This window comes from Sceloporus undulatus, chromosome 3, assembly GCF_019175285.1.
Source record: "Sceloporus undulatus isolate JIND9_A2432 ecotype Alabama chromosome 3, SceUnd_v1.1, whole genome shotgun sequence".
Lineage (NCBI taxonomy): Eukaryota > Metazoa > Chordata > Lepidosauria > Squamata > Phrynosomatidae > Sceloporus > Sceloporus undulatus.
This window is the reverse complement of record NC_056524.1, coordinates 79,762,377-79,778,004: the sequence shown is the minus strand read 5'-3', so window position 1 is coordinate 79,778,004 and position 15,628 is coordinate 79,762,377. Positions and strand designations below refer to the sequence as shown.

At 37.4% G+C, this 15,628-nt stretch overlaps 1 protein-coding gene across 14 annotated transcripts in view; it reads right to left on the bottom strand.

Moving 5' to 3' along the window:
* DMD (dystrophin) overlaps positions 1-15,628 on the bottom strand; it is a 1,477,396-nt gene that overhangs the window by 357,508 nt on the left and 1,104,260 nt on the right. For all 14 annotated transcript variants that reach the window (XM_042458881.1, XM_042458877.1, XM_042458883.1 and 11 more), the window contains one exon: positions 1,800-2,011. In XM_042458881.1, the coding sequence (XP_042314815.1) occupies positions 1,800-2,011 (212 nt within the window). The remainder of the gene's footprint in view (positions 1-1,799; positions 2,012-15,628) is intronic.

Here is a 15,628-nt window from a genome sequence, read left to right as displayed (position 1 = left end):
CACAGTGTTTATGTGGAGAAATTGTGTGATATCATTGAAGTTATATAATCACTTAGCTTCGCACACACTACAACTCATTTCTGCATTAGTGCAGTCCTGGTGAATGATGGACAGTTGTTCATTGTTATCTGTGTTGGTCTCACTGAGGTGGTTAATTTTGTTTTATTTTATTGACTAGCCTAGCTTAATCTTTGTTTGCCTTCCTTGCTAACCTCTCTGTTTATGGAATCTGTGTCTGTTACAGACAGGAAAACTTATTTTCCCTGCTACATGAATTGTCTGTTGTTTTTGTTGTTTTGTGCCTTCAAGTGCCTATGGTGACCTCAACATAAATGTATCACAGGGTTTTCTTGACAAGATTTGTTCAGAGGGGATTTGCCTTTGCCTTCCTCTGAGACTGAGAGAGTGTGACTTGCCCAAGGTCAACCAATGGGCTTCCGTGATTGAAAGGGGATTCATACCCTGGTTTCCAGAGCTACTATCTAATGCTCAACCCATGCTGGCTCTTGTTATTGTTACTTGTTACTAAGTGGAAGATAAATGGTTTGAGTCATCACAGAAAAATCAGAGCATTGTCTGGGAGCACTATACGGAGGAAACATGTCCCAAAATTGGTATCTGCCTTCATTGTAAAATGACAGATGAGCTGGGGACAAAACTCCTTACAGGATGTATAGTCTCTTCCAACATTTTAAGAGTCAGCACTAGCAATTTTGGTCAGGTTGGAGGCAGAAGAACAGTCCAAACAACCAGATGTAAGGTTAGACTGAAAAGGCAGGAACAAAAAATTTAGTGATTTCAGCAGCAGCTTTCTCTCAAGAAGGCAACTGTAGAAGACATACTCTGTTTTCTCTAAAGATGCCAGCCACAGATGCTGGTGAAATGTCAGGAAGAAACTCTTTTAGAACATGGCCACATAGCCCGAAAAACCCACAAAAAACTATGGATGCCGACCATGAAAGCCTTCAACTTCACATGTAAAAGACATAGTTTAGGCAAAATTATACTTTAGCTGACTAATTCTCTAGAAAAACAATGCCAGAGGATAAGCAGCATGAAACTGGCTACCAAGAGTAAAGCATCCAACAACATCTTTAAACACAAAAGAAACGTGCTTTTGTTTATTTTTTTAAAAAAATTATTTGAAAAATGCTTTTGTTTATTTTGGAAAAACAGCTAATTCCAGATGAATCCCCTGGGGCCACATGTCTGAAATCAGGTTATGTTAATATACAAATTTTATGTGGATGTGGGATTAAAAAATACCCAATTTAATGCACTCTAAATTTTCCCCATGCAAATCAATGTACGAGGACTGGTAATCTAGATTACTGCATTTCAATTCAGTTTTGGAGTCCAGATTGGAAATTACTGTATTTGGATTGATCCAATCTGAAATGGACCTAGAACTAAATTTCCAAACCAGGTTTCAAAAGAAACTGGGGTTTTGTGCCCAGAACTAATAATTAGTTCTAACCTGACCACTGCCTCAATTTGGTGGCTATGCACGGACCATGTATGTTATCAAAGAGACCTAGGAAAGCCCTTTACAAAACAATGGAGGTTTTATGGAAATTTTTCAGATTTATATTGTTTTTTGTATTTCATTGTTATGGACATCTAAGGATAAATACAGAAAATAAATAAATGCTGTAACTTCATTTAATAAAAAACTACAGTAAATGAGCAAATACTGAAACAGTTAAACAAAATAAGCTATATTTTGTCAAGATGAATTTTATGTGAGAGAATAAATGTCAAAGATATGCATGTCTGTATTTTTTTTTCTCAGATAGTACCTTAAGTTCAGCATTCTGTTTCTTCAGTCCTTCCACAGTATAAGAAATCTCCTTCCATGACTCAAGCTTTGCTTTGGCACATTCCAGAACTTGCTCAGCTTCTTGCCTGGCCTCCAACCATTGTGTTGAATCTTTTAGCATTTCATGTAGCTGCTGTCTTCGGTTCTGAAGGTGCCCCTGTACTTCATCCCACTGATTTTGTATCTTTTCAACTGGTGAGAAACAAAGGCAAAACCAAAATGTAAATCCTTACATGCAAAACTGCACAGCAGCAGCATATTCAATTTGAGTAGTTTGAGAACAAATTCAAAAGTCTGCTCTTGCATATATTGAAGACCAGAAGGTAAAACAAACAAATGCTTCATTCTAGTGTATTTTAAGAACCTATCTTGTATTATTTTTTAACATCATAATAGTAGCAAGCTCAATAATCCACTGTTTTGAACTGTGTGTATGCATATGACATAGATGAGTAGTACAAAACACCATAAACAGTAGCCAATATCTAAACTGCACTAACTGCTTCTCCTAGTATCCTTAAGTGGGAATCCACATGGATAATAATAATAATAATATGCTTTATTTTTATACCACTTTTCTGAGGTTATCAAAGCGGTTCACAGAATCATTTAAAACTTACACATCAGAAAAACAACCTCAGAAAAACCAATAAAAATCAAACAACATGCAATAAAGACAAGCAAGATGGTGGTCGGGAGGAGAGCTTTACTTCTTTATTATATTATACTAAAATAATAAAATATAATAAAAATAATATACGGTATAATAAATATTATAAGTTTGGATACATTGTGCAACATGACTAGTAATGCATACACTGCAGTTATATGAGCTATAATCAGCTATAGGTAGACAATCTACTCTCTGTTTCAGAGATCTGAAGGACTTTATTATTATCCTAAGTAATGGAGAATAATCAGAATGTATGAGTTCACAATTTTAACTGAAAAATTATGTCACAAGTTCATCCATTTTGATTCATTACACAGAATTCATTGTGTGAAAAATCTTGAAAGTTTGCTGAACCAGAAAATCTTCAAAAACAAAACAAAAAACTACAACAAATAAATATATTACCCTTATTGTGGATAATTCTTCTAATGCCTTCTTATATCCCTTTAATACCTTTTTTCAAACCTATGATCACTAAATGTTTATAAATTGAATTTGTTTACAAAGCACTATGAAATTGATGGGGTTGCCTTAAGTTGGCAGGCAAACTAAAATGGTACATAATGGCGGGATACAGACGGGCAAAAAGGGGTGTGTTCATGACGTCATGAAGGTATAGCCTTCAGATGGCCCTTACCTGAATGCCGCCATGAACACGCTGCCCGCACGCCCCAAGCGAGAAGAAGCGGCATTAAAAAGGTGCCGCTTTTCCCCGCTTCTTTTCTATATACTGTGCAACTGCGCGTCTCCGTCTATAAGCTGCTGCACCGGTACGCCAGAATTGCTATGCCGCTAATTTAAGTTGCCCATTTAAAAGCTCCGTGTCTGCTGCATCGCATAATGAGTCGGGGTCCTGGAACATGCGCAGTTTGCACCGAGGCTCTAATTAGAGTGTCAGATGCCATGCAGATGTGGAAGCTGCAGCACAGCTGCACTCTATTTTAATGCTCGTAACCCTAACCCTAATCCTAACCCTAACCCTAGAGCAACATGTACGCATGTGCTGCTAGAATTGTGGAAAGTTTGGAATTTAAAGTGAACCCCTACACACATTCCTGTGCCATTTTCACCTAACAATAAAAAAACGCTAAAACTTTAAATATTTACATATGTACAAAGGAGGTGATGGGGGATGGCAGGGGGACAGCGGTGGCAGTGGCGACAGCTGTGGCTGTGCATTGCAGATTCAGCAAGAGCGCGGGGACCAAAGGAGAGGAGGCATCCATGATGCTGGTGACACTAGCAACGTGCAAGTGGACAAGGATGCCATCACCAGCTGGCAGGAGACCACCATTGTTCTTGGGCAGGGTGGGGGAAAAAGTTTAAAGGGGCCTGGGCGCTTTAAATGTGCACATATGCTTTCTGCCGCCGGTGCTGAGCGCCGCAGCCCCTTTTTTGGCTGCCCGTGCGGAAGCTGCCTCTCTCTTTGCAGCATCCTGCGAGGCGGCGGTATGGAAACTGCGGGTCAGAAACGGCCCCAGGTGAGGTGTCTTCACTGCCCCCCATGTGGAAGCCCCATACACCTTAGCCCCCGGGGCGGGCGGTTTGGAGGCTCCGTATTCAGCAGAATACACCTCCAAGACATCTTCCCCTGCCCGTCTGTATCCCGCCAATATTATGGTAAAAGGTAAAGGTTTTCCCTTAGGCATGACTGACTGGTCCTGTCCAACTGTACGGGGTGGTGCCCATCTCCATTACTAAGATGAGGGAGCTAGCGTTGTCAATGACAATTCTGTGATCATGTAACCACCATGACTGAATGCAACACTGTTACCTTCTCACTGACGTGGTACCTATTTATCTGCTTGCACTTTTATATGCTTTCAAACCACTAGGTTGGCAGATACTGGGGCTAATGATGGGAGCTCACCCCCTCACATGTAGCTTGGGTCTTGAACTGCTGATCTTCCAACCTTGTGGTCATCAGAATTGGCATCTTAAGTGCTAGCGCACCACATCCCCAATATTATGCTATAGTATATGGTACATGAAATAAATACAACTCATATGTGCTCTGAGTACAAAAGGCATTCTATTCTTTTCATTAAAAGGGAATTTTTCATGCGTACATATAGATTTCTTTCTGTCAGGTGCTTCCCTGCCTGTAGTGTGAAAAGGGAAACTCCAGCATAGATGAAGCTTCATATATATGACAAGATTCAGATATGCATTGGAGATACTGCCTTGTAATTTATTAGTACAATAGTATATACGTAACAGAACAACACAGCTATGTAGGATTTATAAAATGAAGGGCTGGAGCAGATGGGTGGGAAGAGGTGGTCCGAGTCTCCTCTGTCCAGAAGTGGATCAGGACTGCACTGACTGTAGGGCCTGCTCCCAAAGCCTCACTGCCAGGAGCTGGATTATCCCAGCTCCTTTTTGCATGGCATTGGCATGGCTTCAGGCTGCTTTGGAGGTGTCTGTTGTTCGAATGCCACCCCTCCAAATTGGCCAGAATTCTCTTCATTTGGCCTATCTGTTCTGGGCCAAAGACTAAAATTTGAATAGATATTGGAAACATTATTTTGGGGCTGTAACTTCCAGAATGCTCCAACCTGGCCATGCATGTTGGAATATTCTCCAAATTGTAATCCAAATAACAAATACACACTCACTGTAAGATGAGAATTTGTTTCCTCTTTATCTGTTCTTTTCCTTGCTTAACTCTTTTGTAAGAAAAGGGGATGGAAGAATGTTTTATTATGATTGTATCTGCTGTGCACCAAAGAAAGGTATTTTGAGATACATTCAGAATCTGTTCCAAACACAGAAGCCACACTTTCAGGGAATGGCAGAAATCTATGCTCAACAGTATGGTCAACATTATTATTATTATTATTATTATTATTATTATTATTATTATTATTATTATTATTAAACTTTATTTATATAGCACTGTAGATTTACAATATGGTCTGGATAATCTGAACAGGAATGGCTGCAGGCTATCTAAAGGAGAATATTCTCCAGTATGAGAGGTTAGGCTTGAGATCTTTGTGGGTAGCTGTTCTTTTGCTACTTTCACAGGGACATTTTGTTAGACAGTGTTTAGAGCCTTTTATGTGACTCTTCACAGCTTTTGGAACTCTCTTCCTAGGGAGAGGCTGAGCATCTGTCTTGATGGCATGTGGAAATCTTTCTTTTAAAATATTCCAACGGTCGTCAGGGACCTAGCTCTTGGTGACGCACCACCCTGAAGGAGAATGAAATATATAAAAAGACTTATATATAACCATACTGTATTAACTCAGTATGTAGCCTGTTAACCATAGTGCCTGATTGCCCAAAGGCTTATAATCAAGCCTCGCAGTACAACTATATCATTAATTATGCTATACTTTATACAACCAAAGTTAAAGTAAGATGACAGGATGGAGGTAAGTCACATAAAGAAGAGGATCAAGGATCTGAAGAGATTCAAGACATTTCCTAACACTACTTATAAAGTGCATACAAAGAAAACAAGCACGGTGTTGCAGTTTACATGATGATTCCTGGAACTGGAGACAAGCAGACAGAAATAGGTAGAATACACACAGTAGCTATGATGTTCAGCTCAAAGGTAAGAGTAGTTTACAGGACTCATCTGTAGCAAAGCATAGGCAATTCCATATGTCCTTAGCTTTGATAATTAAACCATAAGTAAAATAAACAAAAAATCTTTAACTGCTAGAATCACATAAATGCCATATGTGTGATGCCTTGACTTTATTCAAATCCAATTTCCAATCCTAAATCAGATTGGAAAGGTATGTGGAAGAATCAGTATTCAGTACTGGAGGACATATTTTTCAGGCAGAAAGGCACTGGTTCACTGGCTTCTCCAGTGAAAGAAATCACATACCTATTGATGGAACAGACCCAAATTGATATCCTAAAATGTTCAGGCAACACAGTAGGGCCTAAAACAGTACTTAGCTAGTTGGACTCATGGTAACAGCTATAATGTTCACAACCTGTTCAGCTCTGTGGCAGAACAATGGGTCATAAAGGCATAGGATAAATTATATATAACTTTTTAAAACCTCTTGGGAACTGCTTCTTTTGAAAAAGAAGGTATTCTTTGTGTGTTATTAATTACCCTGAACAAAATGGATTCATTTTGGGAGTAAGGCAGAACATAAGTGCAATAAATAAATTAAGTATATAAAATATTTCCAAAATTACTTTTCATGATGGGATTTATTTGTTTATCAAATGTATTCCTCTCCAGGATACGCTCACTACAAGAGGGCAAGCAGTTTCTGAAAAAGAATGTTTCTAAAATACACACACATGCGCACACACACAAAAATCTATGAAAGTGAACACAATTACAGGAATGTGGAAGAGAAGAAATTTTGCTGCCAGTTTAGGAGCCCTATCTAAGGCTATCCTAGCCTCATAAAATCTCAAATGTTACATTAAACATACGGTATTCAGTGGAGGGAGAAATGAGTTCTTTCCCTATTCGGTGACCCTTATTTTAGAGCTTGAGGAGTTCATTGTTGGAGATCTTACACAGAACACTGAAAAAGTAAAGGGCACAGCACAAAAGTGCCAACTGTACACATGGATTTCTGCAGAAGGGAATTTTCCTACTTTTATTAAAATAAGTAGGGAATTTTATAACACATTCCTCACCCCTGTGGTCCAGTTGAATGAGAAATGATTTGAGCACCAAGCTGTTGCATTCTAGTGAGTGTGATGTAGTGATCTGAATATCGGACTAAACCCAGAGAGATTTAGGCTGAAATCTTCACTCAGCCATGAAACTTAGAGAATGATCTTTGCCCAGTGAATTACTTTGAGCTTAATATATCATACAAGGTTATTGCGGAGAAAAATGGGGAGGGGGCCATTAAACAGCCCAAAATTCTTTAAGCAAGCCTGTGATTATATAACAAATAAAAGAAGTAAAGCAATAATTTGTTAAATAAAATAATTATTTCTCCAAGTGTTTATGAATATATGTTGTTAGCACAATGTGTGTGATATTTGTCTCGTATATGACCAGGCTTCCTGCCCAGAGGATTTGAAAAACCTGTAATGTGCAAGACCATCATCATGCTATATCCCATTCCATAATCTACGTGTAACCTTAGGTCTCAAATCAGAAGGCAAACCATGATAAATGAGAAAATTTCTATAGCTCATTCTAAAGTTGTGGACATGCAATGTTGTATGTCTGAAGATTGGAGTGGCTCTAGCAACCAAAATGGTCAGATTTGCTTTAGCAAAGGAAGCTTGCCAATTTCAAAGATGCTATTTAATTTATTTTACATTCTCCTGAGATGTCTCATCGGTTTAGTCAGGAAGTACTACACTGGAGCAAATTAATTTAAAAGCCAAACACTAGATAACTGTGTTGCAACATAGTTGCCATTGATCTGGCCATCAGAAAAGGGAAAGATCAGCAAGTAAACTTGCTAACTTGAAACCTATTTTTATCACATATTTACCCTGCCACATGTCCTTTTTGAATACACTAAAAACAATTCTCCTCAGAGGTGAAAACAAAACACAAGTATCTCTACTATTTCAACAAAATAGATTTATGACTAAAATCGAGACACGTGTTTAACAGGATAGAGCTAAAGGATAAAATAATAAGATATGAAAACTGAACTGAAACAATTGTAACTTGTGTCAAGGTCAACATGATCAGTTAAAGTGTTGTAACAGCTTAAATAATACCATCAATAATTTCACACTAATCTTTCCTCTATTTTGCCCTAATGTATTTTTTTCTAATACTTGCTGCCCCCAAAAGTACCCTCCTCTATGAACTGTTATATGACATCTTCCTGTAGAATAGCCAGTTGATAGGAAGACATTTCTTGTGGCAACAACAGCTACAAATGCAACTTGTTTAATTACGGTATTATAAACTAAAATACATTCATTGATTCATTGGCTATGCTGAAAAAGTAAAAAACACATTTGTATGGATATTATGAACAATATTTGAATGCCATTCTGGCATATAGTTTCACTGGCTTGATTAATGATGCTCCTGTGACTATATTCTGCCCTGACATCAGCATCTTGCCCTGTTGGTGCTTCTGGGTGTCCACTGTGCTGGCACAACAGTGCTTTCTTCTGCTTGGTCAGACATATGCCATTTTAATTGCCAGGGTAAAAGACATTAAATATCCTAAAGGCATCAGATCCCATCTGATCTTGGATGCTAAGCATGGCCAACCCTGTCTAGTACTATGTACTACAAAATTGATGGGGTTCGCATAAATTGACAGATGACTTGAAGTCACATAAACACACATAGGACATCAAGTTATCCCCAAATAATTATAGGTATAATTTCTCATGTGGAAGGACAGTGCATATAATGGCATAGGTTGTTCCTGACAGTACAGTCCACCCTTCCTTTACATGGGGGATCCATTCGGGACCCCTCCCCCCACATAAAGGGAATTTTGCCTATGCTCGAGCCCCACTTAAATGAATGCGGCTTGTGCATGTGGCGGTGTGGCAGTGCAGTGGCATGCACACACCATGGGTGCATGTGTCATTACCTCTTATGGGGTGCACCACCACTTTTCCCAGTGTGGCTTTCAGCATATGCTGAAAGCTGCATAAGGTGCACCTGCATATGATGTGGGTGCACTGTATTTCTACAAAAATGTAGAGTTAGAGAAGTATTTATATTTCTTTGTGTATGTGCCTCCAAGTTGCCTGTGGACTTATGGTGATCCTAAGAAATTTCATAGGATTTCCTTAAGTAAGCCACCTTGAGTCCCTGTACTTGGAGGAAGGTGGGGTATGAATAAACATAATAATAACAATAATAATGATAATGATAATGATAATAAGGTAAGGGATTTTTTAAAAAAAAACCATCAAAACAGAATGGTATAATTGCTTAAAAGCACAAGAGATGGTAGAAACGTGTCTGGGAAGATTTAAGATGATATTAATGTGAGGGGTTTAGGTGGGTGGGCAGAATTAATCTTTGAAAATGCATTTTGGCAGAACTTTGTTTTCATTTTTGTTTTTCTACAATTTTTTCTAGGTTAGCTAACTCGGGTGAAAAGGGAAAACAATGAAATATGTAACTAAATAGAAGCACCTGTTTGGGATTTAGTTCCTCTTTTTCTTCAGGTTGATTTATGAATATTTAATATTTTAAAAGTTTTCATCTACTTTGTGAAAGACCTTGCATATAACAAGGGAGACCAAGAGCATAATTGTGTGCATATTCACTCAAAAATAAGCCCCACTGAATTCAGTACTGCTTATCCCAAGAAAACTGGTACAGAATTGGAGCCTAGGAAGAAACCTGGTGATGGGTAAGTAATCTCTTCTTCAAGATGATTAAATATCTCAGAATAACATATTATTTTTCTAGGTACAAATAATAAAAATATAAAATACCTAATATATAAAACAGACAGAAAAAGAAGCATGATAAAATTTCATTCAGACACATCCAAACTCATTGAAAAGTCTCATATTTTATTCTTGTTCTTTCCAATTTTATATTGTGTTAAAATAAACCAACTCAGGTAGTTGGTATTAAACATCTCTGTTTGTACCAAGAGATGACAGAAAATATTTAGTGATAAACTAAATTTATATGGGTCTCCAAAATGAAATGAGAAAGATCAGGAACAAAATCTGAGACTTTCAGGTCTTTTTAATTGGCAGACTGAGTCCTCTGACATACCAAATGCCACTCTATTGCCTATTGCTATAAAGATACTAAACTGTTATGGTTTTCTTTCTCTTTCTTCCACTTTTTCAATATTTTTCCTGTTAAAAATGGTTTATGATGGAATTTTTAATTTGGATTTAATATCATCCTGAAGGCACACTATATCGATAAGATTATGATATTATTTTTTTAAAAAAAGTAGAAAAGTTTGTGATGCATATATGATATAGCATCTGGTGTTATTTACGAGAGAATTACATTCACTCTGCTTCAAATTTGTCAGCATTAATCCTTTCAGAGTGATATGTGATATCAATATTCTGTCTTCGCTAACTTTTTCAGTTTTCAGGGATATCAAGCGTATGTTTATTCTAAACTGTAAACATTTTTTCATTCTTAGATTGTCAACCAGAAAGCAGTTTCTTTCTATATATTTTTAAATATTCTCTCCAATAATTTCAAAGCTAAATATGTTATTACAGTTCTATCACAGATAAAAAGTAAAGCTTGAAAGAAGATTTACAAGGAAGACCTTTTGAACTCAATGCAATTAAATCAGTTCTGATTCCCTACCACCCCTGCAACTCCCAGAGAGAAGTCAATAACTTACAAAGGGTCCCCCAATTTCTAACATACATCTTTTGAAGATACAGCACTGGAGGACTGGGTGGAGGATCAAATTGTGTAATTATGCTTAAAGAATCTGTAACCAGTCTCTCTGTTATGCAAACCACCCAGTTGCAGGTAAAGTGTCAAAGCACCACAGTCACAGATTAGCAACCTGTTCTTATATCCCTTAACCTGAGGTGATGGAGTGCCGAATCCCCACCTTTTGGCTTTACTAAATATGGTTACTGATTCTTTAAGCATGGGACCATAGCAACGAGATACCATGGTCCTGAGACTGTCCACCACCACATTCTGCAACAGATTGCTGGAAAGAAGTGCTTTTTGTGCTCCTTTTGTGGCTGGGTTTGGGCTGCTTTAAGTGGCCACAGCAAAGCTTTGGCCCAATCCAGTAGTGTGCATCATCTGAACGCCATGTTCCTGGATTGGCCCAAAGGCAGTAGTGGTGGCCAGTCTTGGGACCATGGTGTCTGGTTGCTACGGTCCCATGCTGCTTGAGGTGCACTTGGGTTGGGGTGGCTGGAAGCTGCACCAAGCCGCCCATCTGCTTGAGGACTTAGTCATATGGAACGCAATGCCATTCACAGTCTCAGAAACAATCCTAACATTATAATATAACAGGCTGACAAATGGGTGAGCTATGGCTGTAATGAACAAGTCAGAACAAGTCAGGAGGCTGAGAGACTATTGTCCAATACCACATTTGACAGAATCCTCTCCAAAAAATCTCACAGATGGAGGAACTACAACAGTATCTTAGATAATTCCCCAATGTTTTACAGAACTGGATTCAAATGGACACACCCCAGGAGCCCAAACCAGGGGCCTTCTATTGATAACCCAAAATACACAAATGAAGACCTATTATCTCAAACATTAGAACCTTGACTGCTGCAATATGTGGATATATGGACTCAGCTCTCAGGCCATATGTCATCAACACTCCAAGCTACATGATGGATATGACTGATTTTCAGAAGAAAATACAGTCTATTCACAGTCTCTAAGAAAACACCATCCTAGCCACTATGGATGTGGAATCCCTGTACACCAAGACCTCCCACCAGGAGGGACTGCAAGCCATCAAGAATACTATCCTATGGCATGCCTAGCCACCAATCTTTGCCACTTTGTGCTTACTCATCATAACTACTTAACTTTTAGGAATAATATGTACCTCCAAGCCGGTAGCATTGCCATGTTCAGCCATACAGGACCACAGTTTGCAAACATCTTGCTAGTAATCTTGCTGAGTTTAGATGTTTATAATTATTCATTTTTACATGTGAAAATGAAATAAGCAAAAATCTCCACTGATAGGTCGGAGCAGGCTAATTAATTTTAAAACAAATGGAAAGGCTAGTAACTCCATATTTTGCCTCATATCAGCTTCTACAAGGTTGAGGATGTACTTTTTAAAAAAATGAAAGTTGGCATTCTGTAGATTACAGCTCATTGCATGTGCATCCAGGTGCTCATGAAGCCACCTGAAATTTGAATGAAAAAGGCAACTGAGGGCAAATATATGTATTCAGTTCTGTTACAACTCTTTACCTTTCCACTTCTTTTTATTTTTTTATTTTCCCAAGTATTTTGAAGACTCATTAATTTTTGCCCACTCTTCACACTATGGTGATTAATGAAAGAAGATGATTCCTGACATTATTTATACTCACTCCACTCTTCTGTTCATATGTATGTTTCAAATTTTGACTGAATTTTTAAGCAAGAGGTTTGCAGGAAAAAGAATTGTGATTAGGAATTTGGATGAAGGAATCTTTAATAATCACTCCAACAAAACATATTTAAAGAGAATCTTTCTCCAGTAGTGCATATGGGACAAAGAAACAATAAAAATTACTTCATTTTCTCAGAACATAAATAGAATGTTATTAGTATTATTAAAATGAAACAGATCTACTGATGCACTTAATTTTACACCTACTGATGCACAAATTATGGTCAGTTTGGCAGTTTAAGGCTAGAAATATGCGAAAATCATTACCTGCCTAATGAAGTATAGCCAATGAGTTTATAATTTTTCATGACTACAATGCTCATTGTCGTCCGACTTGTATTAATACTGCATTTCCTGATAGTTACTGGGAGAGAGGGACAAGAAGAGCAACCATATTCCACTATCCTTTTGACAAGAAACTAGTGAGAGACTTCCTTGGAGGTCTTTAAGCAGAGGCTAGATGGCCATCTGTTGGGGATGCTTTGATTTGGATTTCCTGCATGGCAGGGGGTTGGACTGGATGGCCCTTGCGGTCTCTTCCAACTCTATGATTCTATGATTCTATGATTCTATGACCCTCCTTCCACCTTTCCAGTGCCACGGTTTTGGTCTCTGAGGTGAATGGAAAGCAGCTAGAGAACCTCCACCATGCCAGTACTTAGATGATGCTGAAATTAATTCCTGCTTCTTTCCTCTTTCCCCTTGTGTGCTTTATTTAAAATGTAAGGCTGACAGCATGTACTGTCAAATGAACCATTTTTAAGCTTCTCTGGGAGCATTTTGGCTAATATATGTAGACAGTAAGTGATGCAAATAAACAAACAAATCTTTTTGGAGCATATCTGCTTATAAGCCTGAATAATATAGACCTGTTACCAAGTTTCTCATCTTGTTCTCTTACTATAACAATATTTTTTAGAAAAACATATACAGATTTTTCTAGTCTCTGGGAGCTAATTTAAAATCTCAGAACACAACACTATAAAGCAATGAAGATGGCATGCAAGTTCTGTCTATTCTGTGATGTGTGATTTTGTGGTGCATACAAATATGGCTAATGACATGTATAAGTAACCAGTTAGAGGAAGGCTTATGAATTAAAAAGTATTCCTGGGATCTCTCACTATCAAATAGACACAACCTTAATCACACAATTGATTGGATATAATTTACAGAATATATGTGGCTTCAGTATATTTGGAATTTGTTCATCTTTAAACACCTGAAAGGAGGAAAAGTCCAGTTGCTGTATCTAATTAACAGTCTATAGCCTTATTTCAATATTTTCATAACTTTTGGATGATTTTTAGTCAATTCTTTCTTGCACATTCCACATCCAGTGTTATCAGATTTACCCTTCATTTATCCCTTTCCTTTTTTTTTTTTTACGAATTAAATCTTAAAAGAGAAAGCTAGATACTGAATTTTTACTAAAATTACCTCTTAAACTGAAAATCAAAGGTTGGAAAGTTAGTTTTTAAAGGTAATAAATGATATAAATCTTTCTGATCCCCACCCCCATAGCTTATTCCCATTTTTTTTTCATTCCAGCAGAAAATGCTTAATGAAATAAACCCCTTTCACATCCATGGGAAGAGAAATCTCAGCATCTACACTGTGCACTGAACTCACAATTGAAGTAATAGTTAAACATTTAAACCTGGATAAGTGCTACCTAAAAGCAAATTCTAAGACAACGTGGTTTCTCTTGAATTCCTAGAATAGGCAAGAATTCAGTCCAGGCAACTTGTTATTAAAAAAAGGTAGATGAAAATAGTTTCCATACCTCTAACTCATACTTTCTACACTGCTAACTCTCTCTGCAAGAGACTGTTAATGTTCTCAGCAATTCTGCTATGTAAATCATCATAGTGAAGTAGTAAGTCAGCAGTACATAACAGGATGGGAGAGAGAGAAAACAATTCTATTTTCTATTAATGTTACTGTTGCTGCATGCCTTCAAATCATTAGGACTTATGGTGACAATAAGGTGAACCTATCACAGGGTTTCAGCAGCTAAAAGTGTGACTTGCCCAAGGACACCCAGTGGATTTTCATGGCTGAGTGGGGAACCAAACCCTGATCCCCAGGGTCATTGTTCAACACTCAAACCACTACACCATGTTGTTATAACCACTGTTATACCACCGGGGTATTATCTAGGAAAATGTTTTTCATATAGTTTAGTTTGCAAAAAGAATCCAGAGATCTAATATACTCATTTAAGTTTAAAACATCTAACACTGAACAGTTTCTCTAATGATTGTTACTATGGAAAGCTACCACCTGATCTCACAGCAGCATTACAAAATCAGCAGCTATAATAAGCTGTGTCTTTTCAAAATCTGATTTCAGTAAAATACTTGGTTCTTAATAACAACTTTTTAGATATACAACAATTCATATATAAAGAAAGTTAGCACAGTTTGGTTTCTTCACACCTATGAGAGCAAAATGATGAAGGACATGTCAGATATGGCACCTGGCACTATTTATCACTCACAACACTGTAATATTTGCATCAGAAGACAAATCTCTCTGGCACACTAAAATAATTTTAGTCCTTTAAAGAACTGCAGTACTGAAATATTCCCTCATTTGCAATACCATTTAGATTTGTTTCTCCTCCCTCCCTCCCATAGACACTTTTTGATACCAAGAGTCAATATATTCTTGAAGAAAATTTGTTTAACATAGAACTGAATTCAACAGTTTAAATTCCCTTCTTAGTCCTTTAACATAGTCTTCAATCTTATCATTTGTAAAATGGTTATGCCAATGCTATACAATCAAAATGAATGGGATAAAAAAAAACTACAGGGGTTCATACTCAGTGAATAACATATATCCACACCAATTAAAATAATTTGCTAAAAACAAAAATCCAATTATCTGGTCTGTACATGGCATAATGGAAAATGTGAATTGCATGTAATTTAATGCTGCATTAGAACACAATATGCATTATGACAGGTTTGGGTTAGGATGAATTAAATTCAGGAAACTCAGAAAAGGAAGGCTTAATAACTGTATTGCTCCTCTGCACTGTATTGCCTCCTAAACAATGTGGAGAATGGGGGAGTTGAGAATTTTCAAAGTAATATCAAAATTTCT